The sequence below is a fragment of the Dendrobates tinctorius genome, unplaced genomic scaffold (genome assembly GCF_039654945.1).
Source record: "Dendrobates tinctorius isolate UK_male_01 unplaced genomic scaffold, ASM3965494v1 ptg000206l, whole genome shotgun sequence".
Lineage (NCBI taxonomy): Eukaryota > Metazoa > Chordata > Amphibia > Anura > Dendrobatidae > Dendrobates > Dendrobates tinctorius.
Genome location: NW_027361873.1, coordinates 1,895,782 through 1,908,751, shown reverse-complemented (window position 1 = coordinate 1,908,751; position 12,970 = coordinate 1,895,782). Strand labels below are relative to the sequence as shown.

Here is a 12,970-nt window from a genome sequence, read left to right as displayed (position 1 = left end):
GAAGCTTATCAAATCAGTGGCACGCCGGTTCCGGCAGGGATCAAGGCTCACTCGGCACGGGCAGTGGGTGCCTCATGGGCACTGCGACACCAGGCTTCAGCGGAGCAGGTATGCAAAGCAGCTACCTGGTCCAGTTTGCATACGTTTGTCAAACATTATAACGTACATACCCAGGCATCCTCGGATGCAAGCCTGGGAAGAAAGATTCTCCAGGCAGCAGTTGCGCACCTCTAATCAGGGGCGCAAATTAGCATGGATTGGGTGAGCTAAGATCCCGCCCAGAGGACTGCTTTAGAACGTCCCACAGTCTCTGTGTCCCCCAATGAGACGAAGGAGAAACATGGATTTTTGTGAGTACTCACCGTAAAATCCTTTTCTCCGAGACGCTCATTGGGGGACACAGCACCCACCCTATCAGCCAGTTGGCATTTACTTATTTTGAGTTATACAAATCCTTGTACAAAGTTTAGGGTGGCCCCCTTTTTCAGACATATAGTTTCTTGCCTGAGTTTAAGGCGCGTTCTCCTACTGCTTATGCACTAAACTGAGTTACGCCCGGCCTAGGGGCGAGGGTGTATGCGGCGGAGGAGGAGCTAACTCTTTTTTTGTACACTTAGTGTCGGCCTCCAGACGGCAGAAGCACACACCCACAGTCTCTGTGTCCCCCAATGAGCGTCTCGGAGAAAAGGATTTTACGGTGAGTACTCACAAAAATCCATGTTTTGTGGCTATTGTGGGTTGTCTTTTAACAAAATACTGAAGTGCATTGCTTCTATACCTTGATTTCTTCTCCGTTCATGTCTAAAGCTTAATTCAGAATTCTGCTGATTTTCTGAGTTGAGAGTAAATAAGGTATTTTTTATTAGGTTTTTTTTTTTTCAGATTCTGGTGGAATACAAAAGAAAGAAGGAAAAAGGCGAACAAAGGAACAAAGCTGTAATAATCCAACGAATAGAAAAATCCAGACACAGCCTAAAGTCACGAGTCGTGTATGAACAGTAAGCTGGAAGGTTCATGGAATAGTCAACATCTCCTGTGGTGCGCAGCCTTATTAAAAATACGTATAAAGTGTGCAAGCAGTATAAGGGGGACTCGCCATCGGATGCATATTAAAAAAAACTTTATTGCGGATATTATACATTTCCAATGTCTGGTCACGTATCTTATACATTAAATCAGATCTGTTGAAATAGTTTAGGCTAATAATGAAATAAACCTGTCCACAAACGCACACAGAAAATAACATTGTGCCATTTGGTTAACACAGGATAAGGCTATAATTCCGGAAATGCTGCCTTTATCAGTTCAAGCAAAGTCAATTGTGATTTTAAAGGGTTGTCCCTGCAAAATTAAAAATTTTACCAGTGGTTTTGTACATTAAAAAATAAACTCCAATGTACCCGCAAGAGAAGTTGACATGTTGTGGATTTCAAAAATACACTGCAGGTCAGTTTCCGCAGTGCAAAAAAAAAAAAATCATCATGGGACCTTAACCTTATTTGTCTTTTTCTGTGCTCCCTTAAGCTGATTTATCACCAGAGACCACATCAAAGTTTAGCGTGCAATGAAACAAGGAGCCTGTAAAAGCCAAGTGCAATTTTTTAATGAAACCGCATCGCAAAAATTATTTTAGTTGCCGCTGAGGTTTACTGCACTTTCACTTCTCATGAATCAAAGTATGTACAGTCCAAATTTCAGTATGGTCGACAGTGTTTTAAAATTTACAGCAATTTTTCCAGGTAAAGAAGCAAGATAATCTCCCTTTACTTGTTACAGAATAGGGAGCATATTTTTAAAGGGACTGTCAGCATAGAATGACTATTCAAACTAAGTGCCGCCACTCGTTGCGGTGCACAAAGGTGTGGCTAATCATTTAAATACACATTTGTACCTGTTTTTTTTTTTTTTCAATCTCCACCCCTCTCCCCCCAGGTGGAGATAGATGAATAACAGGTGGAAAGGTGTTGACATCATGCCGGATCCTTACTCTGACAGGCAGGGTCTACTGCATGTCACTTATTTCACCCGCGCTGCGCTCTGTTCTTCCCTTCCCCATGCTCCTCTTGCTTCCAGCCGGGCCTCCAGCCATGTCCTTAGAGCACGTGCATGCACATTCCCACCCTTTTAAAGGGCCAGCGAGTACACTTGCTATTTTCTCCCCAACCAATGGCTGTGGGGAATTATGTATATATTGCTTCCTCCTCACTGGGGAGGCGCCTGAGCAACCTTCCTGTTCTGCAGTCTAAATTTTGAAAAAGGTTGCGTACCAGTGCCTGCTGCACTCTGGTGCAGATCCTCCCTGCTGCACTCTGGTGCAGATCTTCCCTGCTGAACTCTGGTGCAGATCCTCTCTGGTGCAGATCCTGCCTGCTGCACTCTGATTCAAACTCTGCCAGCTGCTTCATCAAGTCTGTCCTTTGGGTCCAGCTGATGCGCGACCATTGGTCTGTCCTGGAGTGGCACCTGGCGTTCATTGGGAGCCAAGTTTAACCTCAGCATCAGAGGCTCTAGTGAACAGTCTGGTGATCGCTTAGTCACGCCCCTCCAGGCTCTCCGTGGTCCGAGTCACAGTTCCACAAACCACGTCCGTGACAGAGGGGGAACATAAATGATTGTCCACCATGTTACACCGAGCGCCTGTACTTGGTTTGAACAGTCATTCTGTGCTGACAAGTCCCTTTAAATGTACTTTAGTTGTCCTTCGTGGCCATATACAAAAAAATGGAAAAACAGACATTTCCATTATTTTAACCCCTTTCTGCCATGTGAGGTACTATCCCGTCCATGTGCCCTGGGACTTAATTCCCGGGGACGGGATAGTATGTCACAGCGATCAGCGGTGCCCACGTGGAGAGCGCCACTGATCACGGCCGTGTGTCAGCTGATTATCACAGCTGACACCGGGCACAATGTGTCAGGGGCGGTCACGGACCGCCCCTGACACATTAACCCCTTGCACACCGCAATCAAACGATCGCGGTGTACCGGGGGTTAAAGGGAAGCATCAGCAGGGAGGGGCCTCCCTCCGTGCTTCCCTGAGCCCCCACAGCAGCCCAATGTGCAGCGCTGCTGTGGGGGGCTCCATCCCTGCAGGTCCCCAAATCCAAGATGGCGACGGGGACCTTCGGGGGCCTGCAGGGAGCTGGCTTCCTCAGTGCCTGCAAAGTGCAGGCACGAGGAAGCCAAGTGCAGTGCCTGTGACAGATCGCTGATCTGTCACAGTGATCTGTGATGTGACAGATCAGCGATCTGTCACATGACAGTTATGTCCCCCCTGGGACAATGTAATAAAGTAAAAAAAAAAAAAAAAGTAAAAATAATTTTAAAAAAATCGCTAAATAAATTTAAAAAAAAAATTCCCTAATTCATTTGTTGGAAATAGAAAAAAAAAAAAAAAGTACACATATTTGGTATCGCCGCGTCCGTAACGACCCGCCCTATAAAACTGTCCCTTTAGTTAACCTCTTTAGCGAACCCCTTAAAAAATAAAAAACGAAGCAAAAAATAATGATTTATTATCGTATCGCCGAACAAAAAGTGCAATACCGCGCGATAAAAAAAAGGCGCATATAAATATCCATGGTACCGCTGAAAACGTCATCTTGTCCCGCAAAAAACGAGCCGCCATACAGCGTCATCAGCAAAAAATTTAAAAAGTTATAGCTCGCAGAATAAAGCGATGCAAAAATAATTATTTTTTATATAAAATTGTTTTCATTGCATAAAAGCGCCAAAACATAAAAAAACCACCTAAATGAGGTATCGCTGTAACCGTACGGACCCGAAGAATAAAACCGCTTTATCAATTTCACCGCAGGCGGAACGGTGTAAACGCACCCCCCAAAAGAAATTCATGAAACGCTGGTTTTTGTTCATTCTGCGCCCAAAAATCGGAATAAAAAGCGATCAAAAAATGTCACATGCCCGAAAATTATACCCGAAAATAAAAACGTCAACTCGTCCCGCAAAAAATAAGACCTCACATGACTCAGTGGGTCAAAATATGGAAAAATTATAGCTCTCAAAATGTGGTGATGCAAACACTATTTTTACAATGAAAAGCGTCTTTTAGCATGTGACAGCTGCCAAACATAAAAACCGCCATAAATAGTAAATCAAACCCCCATTATCACCCCCTTAGTTAGGGAAAAATAATAAAATTAAAAGAAAATGTATTTATTTCCATTTTCCCATTAGGGTTAGGGCTGAGATTAGGGTTAGGGGTGTGTTGGGGTTAGGGTTGGAGTTATAATTGGGGGGTTTCCACTGTTTGGGAACATCAGGTGCTCTCCAAATGCAACATGGCGTCTGATCTCAATTCCAGCCAATTCTGCGTTGAAAAAGTCAAATGGTGCTCCTTCCCTTCCAAGCTCTGCCATGCGCCCAAACAGTGTTTTACCCCCACATATAGGGTATCGGCCTACTCAGGACAAATTGCAAAACAACTTTTGGGGTCCAATTTCTCCTTTTACCCTTAGGAAAATAAAAAATTGGGGGCAAAAATATCATTTTTGTGGAAAAAAATGATTTTTTTTAGTTTCACGCCCGGGCGTTATAAACTTCTGTGAAGCACTTGGGGGTTCAAAGTGCTCACCACACATCTAGATAAGTTCCTTGGGGGGTCTTGTTTCCAAAATGGCGTCACTTGTGGGGAGTTTCAATAGTTTAGGTACATGAGGGGCTCTCCAAAAGCAACATGACACCCGCAGACCATTCCATCAAAGTCTGCATTCCAAAACGTCACTAATTCCCTTCCGAGCCCTGACGTGTGCCCATACAGTAGTTTACTCCCACATATGGGGTATCAGCGTACTCAGGACAAATTGAACAACAACTTTTGGGGTCCAATTTCTCCTGGTACCCTTGGGAAAATAAAAAAATTGGTGACTAAAAGATCATGTTTGTTGAAAAAATATGATTTTTTTATTTTCACGCCCGGGCGTTATAAACTTCTGTGAAGCACTGGGGGGTTCAAAGTGCTCACCACACATCTAGATAAGTTCCTTGGGGGGGTCTAGTTTCCAAAATGGTGTCATTTGTGGGGGGTTTCCACTGTTTTGGTACATCAGGGGTTTTCCAATCGCGACATGTCCGATCTCAATTCCAGCCCAAAAAGTCAAATGGCGCTGCTTCCTTTCTGAGCTCTGCTATGCACCCAAATAGTCGTTTACACCCACATATGGGGTATCAGCGTACTCAGGACAAATTACACAATAACTTTTAGGGTCCTGTTACCCTTGGGAAAATAAAATTTGGGGGTGAAAAGATCATTTTTGTGGAAAAAATATGATTTTTTAATTGTACCGCTGTACGTTATAAACTTCTGTGAAGCCCTTGTGGGTTCAAAGTTCTCACCACATATCTAGATAAGTTCCTTGGGGGGTCTAGTTTCCAAAATGGGGTCACTTGTGGGGGGTTTCCACAGTTTAGGTACATCAGTGGCTCTCCAAACGTGACATGGCGTCCGATCTGAATTCCAGCCAATTTTGCATTGAAAAAGTCAAACGGCGCTCCTTCCCTTCTGAGCACTGCCATGCGCTGAAACAGTGGTTCCCCCCACATATCAGGTATCAGCGTACTCAGGACAAACTGCACAATAACTTTTGCAGTCCAATTTCTCCTTTTACCCTTGGTAAAATAAAAGAAATTGAACCTGAACTATTTTTTTGTGAAAAAAAGTTATATGTTCATTTTTTTTAAAATATTCAAAAAATTCCTGTGACGCACCTAAAGGGTTAATAAACTTCTCGAATGTGGTTTTGAGCACCTTAAGGGGTGCAGTTTTTACAATGGTGTCACTTTTGGGTATTTTCTTTCATATAGACCCCTCAAAGTGGCTTCAAATGTGACGTGATCCGTAAAAGTAAAATGGTGTTGCAAAAATGAGAAATCGCTGGTCAATTTTTAACCCTTATAACTTCCTAACAAAAAAAAATTTTGGTTCCAAAATTGGGCTGATGTAAAGTAAACATGTGGGAAATGTTACTTATTAAGTTTTTTGTGTGCCGTATCTCTGTGATATAAGGGCATAAAAATTCAAAGATGGAAAATAGCGAAATTTTAAAAATAAACGCAAGTTATTTGAATGATATTTTACCACTAACATGAAGTATAATATGTCACGAGAAAACAGTGTCAGAATCACCAGGATCCATGGAAGCGTTTCAGAGTTATTTCCTCATAAAGGGACAGTGGTCAGAATTGTAAAAATTGGCCCGGTCATGAACGTGCAAACCACCTTTGGGGGTTAAGGGGTTAAACCAATATTACCCCCCAAAAGAGACAGAATATGACAAAAAATGAAGGATGCCAATCCAATCTAAGGCTGTGTGCACACGCTGCGGATTTTGCTGCGGTTCCGGCCGCTGCGGACCCGCAGCAGTTTTTGCTGCGGTGTACAGTACCATGATTCCCTATGGGAATCAAAAACTGCAGTGCAGACGGTGCGGATTATCTGCGGTTTTCAATCCGCAGAAAGAATTGACATGTCAATTCTTTCTGCGGATTCTGCTGCGGTTTGCCATCTCCTCCATTGAGGAGATGAAAAACCGCAGGGCAAAACTGCAGAGCAATCTGCAGGCAAAACCGCAGGTATTTTGACCTGCGGTTTCACCTGCGGATTTTACAAAATCCGCGCGGATGAATCCGCACGTAATCCGCAGCGTGTGCACGTAGCCTAAGGTGGTTTTATTCGTCAACATGTTTTGAAGTATATAACTTCATCAGGACAAACCATGATAGTGGCTTGTCCTGATGATGAAGTCATATGCTTCAAAATGCATTAAAACCTGAAATTAAATTGGCATCCTTCATTTTTTTTTTCCACGGCAGCACAGAATAACCCATTTGATTCTCCAGTACCGGAGCATAGATCCCTTTTATAAACTGTACAAAGGCTATTCCTGCAATAAAGTTGTGCTGCTACATAAGAACTTGGGACAACTGCAGCACCCTAGATGCCCAGATCTCACATCTACCTTGTATTATTGGGAGGTAGGACCCACATGACAAAGTTTTAAACTAAGAACAGGTTGCAAACTGCATATCAGTGTGAAAATGAATAAAAGAGCAAAGATTACAGCCTGAAACCTATTGCAACTTTTTAAACTCGCAAAGGAACCACTGCTACATGTAATAATAATAATCTATTTATATAGCACCACCATATTCCACAGCGCTTTACAGCTGTTGCACACATTATCATCACTGTCCCTGATGGGGCTCACAATCTAAATTCCCTATCAGTATGTCTAAAGGTACTGTCACACTAAGCGATATAGCTGGCAATATCGCTATAACTTGTGACGTTATAGCGATATTGCTAGCGATATTGCTGTGTCTGATACTTACCTACAACCCGCTCCCCCGCTGATTATCGCTGATCGCGCGAGAACGTCCAGGACTGTTTCTCGTCGTCAGCTTCCTGCGGCGCTTCCTGCTGTGACGACGAGCAACGCGTGGAGTCGGGCGGGAGGACGCAGGATCGCCTGGTGTCACAGGTAAGTAGCGACCCCCGTCCCCAGCAATGTCGCTAGTGAGATCTGCCTGTGTGGCAGCTCACTAGCGACCACTTAGCGATGTACCAGCGATCCTGACCGCGTCATATCGCTGGTCGGGATCGCTGGTACATCGCTAAGTGTGACAGTACCTTTAGGAATGTGGGAGGAAACCGGAGAACCCAGAGGAAACCCACGCAAACACGGGGAGAACATACAAACGCTTTGCAGATGTTGTCCTTGGTGGAATTTGAACCCAGGACTCCAGCGCTGCAAGGCTGCATGCTAGCCACAGCGCCACCGTGATGCGCATGTAAAAATCGTAAGGGTGGTAATCCACAAACTTCACCAATACTCATGTAGCTTTGATATACAAGAAGGTCATAGTGACTGAATTGCAGTAGTTAAACACATAGCATACTCACCCCCTCCTGGCACAGTCTCTGCACTTCCCTGCTTCTCCGGTGGTCTCCGGCGCCAGCAGCTTCCTGTGTTCAGCGGTCACGTGGTACTGCTCATTAAAGTAATGAATATGCACGCGACTCCACTCCCATAGGCGTAAAGCGCATATTCATTACTTTAATGATCGGTACCACGTCACCGCTGAACACAGGAAGAAGCTGCCGGTGCCGGAGAAGCAGGGAAGTGCAGAGACCGCGCCAGGAGGGGGTGAGTAGAACGGGGGAGCCGTGCATGCAACAGGGAGAGCACGGAGGAGCCGTGCATACAACAGGGAGGATGGGGGAGCCATGGATACAGCAAAGGGAGGACGGGGAGCCATACATACAACAGGGGGAGGACAGGGGAGCCATGCATACAACAGGGGGAGGAGGGAGGAGCCATGCATACAGCAAGGGGAGCCACACATACCAGGACAGGGATGAGGGGACAATGCATACCCGGCTTATACTCGAGTTAATAAGCTTACCCAGTTTTCCGTGGCAATATTAGGTGCCTCGGCTTATTCTCGTGTCGGCTTATACTCGGTAGCTATAAAGAGCTCTGACAAAGAACACATGTAGTGTTGGAATCGCGTAGCTGCGTTACCGCTAATTGTCTGCGGGATGCTGATCTTAACTTGAATTTTTCAATAAATAGTCTTTTTTTTATCTGCTGGACTTTTTTTCTACATTGCTTCCAAGCGGTCTCCTTGCAGTCCGTGCTGACAACACGCTACAACAGGTGAGCTGGCTTTACTCTACTTCTTTATCTTGTTACTGTACAATATTCTTTTCAATACACAGTGACAGTGTATTAACTCGCTGGCTCTGATGAAAAGTGATGAGCCAGCAAGAGAGCGCACTGTCAGTACGCATTGTAAGTAGAAAACCCCCAGAGTGCATGAAAATCAGAGATTTGTACTTTGGAACAACACCATTGGTTTTACCATATTGTGTACTGGAAAATGCAAAAAAAAATTCCAAATGTGTTGAAATTGCAAAAAAAGGTTTTTTACCATGTTCACCAAATGCTAAAACAAATTGGCGATTATGATTCGCCAGGCCATTACGAGTTTGTTGATACCAAACATGTATAGGTTGTTTTTTATTTAACTGGTGAAAAAAAATCCAAAATTTAAGAAAAAAAAATTGCGCCATTTTGCGATACTCATAGCGTCTCCATTTTTTGTGATCTGGGGATGGTTAAGGGCTTATTTTTTGCAGGCCAAGCTGATGTTTTTAGAGGTACCGTTTTGGTGTAGATACAATCTTTTTTGATCGCCATCTATTACATTTGAATGCAATGGTGCGGCGACCACAAAAAGTAATTCTGGCATTTTTACTTTTTTGTTTCGCTACGCTGTTTACCAATCGGATTAATTCTTTTTATATCTTGATAGAGTGGGTGATTCTGAACGCGGCGATACCAAATACAGCTCTGGCAAAAACTAAGAGACCACTGCACAGTTTTATAAAAATCAGCTTCTCTACATGTCTGACATCCATTCCATTCCAGTGTCAGTTTAATTTCAACCAGAGTACACCTCATTCTACTTAATGTGCTTCTGATTAGGTGATCACCAGAACCAAATCTTATTTAACGAAGGAAAGTATTAAAAACCCTGCTGTGGTGTTCACAAACCTTTTGCAATAGGACAAGCTGGATAGCAAAACAAGTGCTAGTAATATCCCAAAAGTAATAGGAATGAAAAAATAACTTTTAACCATGCCAAAGGAGTTGAAAAGAAAGTCTTAAGTGAGGAAAAGAAGGACTCAATTCTGGCTTTACTAGCAGAGGGATACTGTGAGTGTCATGTTGCCTCCATCCTTAACATTTCTAGGACGGCAGTCCATTACAAAAGGGTTAAGCAGCAGACATTGGGGACAACAAAGCTACAGGCCGGCAGAGGGCGAAAACAACTCTCCTCTGACCGGGATCACCGTCAACTTATTCGAATGTCAGCAACCGCAGGATGACATCAAGTGACCTACAAAAGAAATGGCAGCTAGGATAAAGTGCACGGCAAGAACAGTTCGTAAAGGGCTCCTAGCGGTATGGCTCAAGTCATGTAAAGCTTGAAAAAAGCCTTTCATCAATGAGAAGCAAAGGAGAGCCAGCCTGAAGTTTGCCAAAGACCATAAGGATTGGACCACAGAGGACTGGAGTAAGGTAATCTTCTCTGATGAGTCTAATTTTCAGCTTTGCCCAACACCTGGTCATCTAATGGTTAGACGGAGACCTGGAGAGGCATACAAGCCACAGTGTCTTGCACCCACTGTGAAATTTGGTGGAGGTTCGGTGATGATCTGGGGATGCTTCAACAAGGCGGGAATTGGGCAGGTTAATCTTTGCAAAGGATGTATGAATCAAGCTAATACAAGGTTATCCTGGAAAAACAGTTGATTCCTTCTGCTCAGGCAATGTTCCCAACTCTGAGGACTGGTTTTTCCAGCAGGACAATGTGCCATGCCACACAGCTAGGTCAATAAATGTGTGGCTGAAGGGCCACCACATCAAATCCCTGTCATGGCCAGCCCAATCTCCAGATCTGAACCACATTGAAAACCTCTGGAGTGTAATCAAGAGGAAGATGGTTATTCACAAGCCATAAAACAAAGAAAAACTGCTTAAATTTTTGTACCAGGAGTGGCATAAGGTCACCGAAAAGCAGTGTGAAAGACTGGTGGAAGCATGTCAAGACGCATGAAAGCTGTGGTTAAAAATCATGGTTATTCCACAAATATTGATTTCTGAACTCATCCAGAGTTAAAACATTAGTATTGTTGTTTCTAAATGATTATGAACTTGTTTTCTTAGCATTATTTGAGGTCTGCAAGCACTGCATTTTTTTAATTATTTTGACCATTTCTCATTTTCTGAAAATAAATACAAAATTTAGTGCTCGGAAATTCGAAGACATGTCAGTAGTTTATAGAATAAAAGAACAATTTACATTTTACTCAAAATATGCCTAAAAGGGGAAAAATCAGACAAACTGAAAATTTTGCAGTGGTCTCTTAATTTTTGCCAGAACTGTTTATTTTATCTATTTTTTTTTCTGTTATATTTTTACAAACTTTTTTTTACTTTACACTTGCTTCAATAGTCTCCATGGGAGACTAGAAGCTGCGATCATCCGATCGCTTCTGCTACAAAGAGGAGGACTTCACGCCTGCTCTATGTAGCAGAAATGCTCACTTGTGGATGGCGCTCATAGCAATCCGACAATATTAACCACAGGGGTCTGCTGCAGACGCCGGGTTGTCATGCCAACCCATCAGCAACCCGTGGTCATGTGACACGGGCACCGAAGGGCGGGATTAAAGGCGCACTTCCGGCGCAATCACATTAAATGCAGCTGTCAGAGTTTGGCAGCGGCATTTATTATGTTATTAAACAGAGAAAAAAGGGGAGTACAAGTCCAATCACATAAAAATAATAAGCAAAGTTTATTAAACATGTAGTACTGACAATTACATAAATGACAGAAGATATATAAAGGATCAGATAAGTATCTGCTGCTTGTTAGTCCTAAGAATTGACAAAATAAAGTGCTTAGTGCCTGTAACAAATATGGGCCATATTTGAGGGATATAAAGGTAAGAGAGATCCTAACAGGTGCGCATCCTGAAAAAACGGCACCTTGAAAAAGAGGCGAAACGCGCGTCGGTGGCGGCGCTGCTTGTGGTCCTTGGCAGAGTTCAATATGGGTAAGCACTATGGCTTGGGATAGTGATTTTTTCAGGATGCGCACCTGTTAGGATCTCTCTTACCTTTATATCCCTCAAATATGGCCCATATTTGTTACAGGCACTAAGCACTTTATTTTGTCAATTCTTAGGACTAACAAGCAGCAGATACTTATCTGATCCTTTATATATCTTCTGTCATTTATGTAATTGTCAGTACTACATGTTTAATAAACTTTGCTTATTATTTTTATGTGATTGGACTTGTACTCCCCTTTTTTCTCTGTTTAATATGTTATGCGGGAGTGTCCATTTCCCATTGAGACGGCACTACATAGTGGGCGACTCTACTGGGATTTACATTTGGTTCCGTATGGTTTTGTTTTATATATTTATTATGTTAGCAGCTGTGAGTGGATCGCGATTTCACCCGCTGCTGTTAGAGGCACAAGTCAGCTGTTCAAACCAGCTGACGTGTCGGGAAAGATGAGAGCTCAGCGCCGGATCCCACATCAAAGGGAGAGACACGATATGCGCAGTACATGTATGGTGCATGTCGTGAAGGGCTTAAAGTATATGAGAAAAGAGATTAGATTATTACATTAAATAGACATCCATTTAGGATGAAAATAAATGTTAGTCTCAGAACACCCCTTTAATGAACTTGGTGCTTCTTTCAGTTGCCTATTGCCTTTGCAAGAAATGTACACCAGTCAGATATTGGTGTATATATCCCTCATAATTTATGCCCTTATTTATTGTGTATTTTATGGTAAATATGTTGGTCCGTGCTCGGAAGTCCTCCCTTACGGCCAAGCTTAGCCTACTTTACAACAATATGGTAGAGCTGGCCGGGACTGGTATAAAAACACCAAATGGCACAAATATTTAAAACTTGCAGAAACTGTTTGATGAATCAGCCCCATTGTTTATAATCTTTATTTGCAGGCTGCACATTCCATTTATCTCAGCATAAAACCAAGTTGGAGGAGCCCTTTACTTCCTCTCTGCTGAGAGATAGATAGTTTTACTAGCAGGACAGATGAGATGGAGAGACATATGGCATGAATATATTCCCTAACAGGGAATGACAAGCTGTCTGTAGAGGGGACTACTCTGAGTCGCTGAGGATATGCTTTCTTTACTTTTACTATACACAGGTGTCGGCAATTTCCCAAAGTCATGTGACAACTAAGCTCCAACCAGTGCTTTAATGGAATCTCAAAGTAATGCGCTATGACACCATGACCTGACATAAATAACAGATGTGGGATTTCTACATTTCAGCTTCTCTATAAAGTCTATGATCACTGATAGCCTACAGGGGCTTAATGACTATAAAGT

At 43.1% G+C, this 12,970-nt stretch overlaps 1 protein-coding gene across 4 annotated transcripts in view; it reads left to right on the top strand.

Moving 5' to 3' along the window:
• The window catches only part of NF2 (NF2, moesin-ezrin-radixin like (MERLIN) tumor suppressor), a 193,352-nt gene extending 191,965 nt beyond the window's left edge, over positions 1-1,387 (top strand). For 3 of the 4 annotated variants that reach the window (XM_073554073.1, XM_073554075.1, XM_073554074.1), the window contains exon 17: positions 883-1,385. In XM_073554073.1, the coding sequence (XP_073410174.1) occupies positions 883-1,002 (120 nt within the window). In that variant the 3' untranslated portion in view covers positions 1,003-1,385. Of the gene's footprint in view, positions 1-882 lie in introns of all 4 variants that reach the window. The other variant, XM_073554078.1, reaches the window with a different exon arrangement.
• Positions 1,388-12,970: the final 11,583 nt, after the last annotated feature.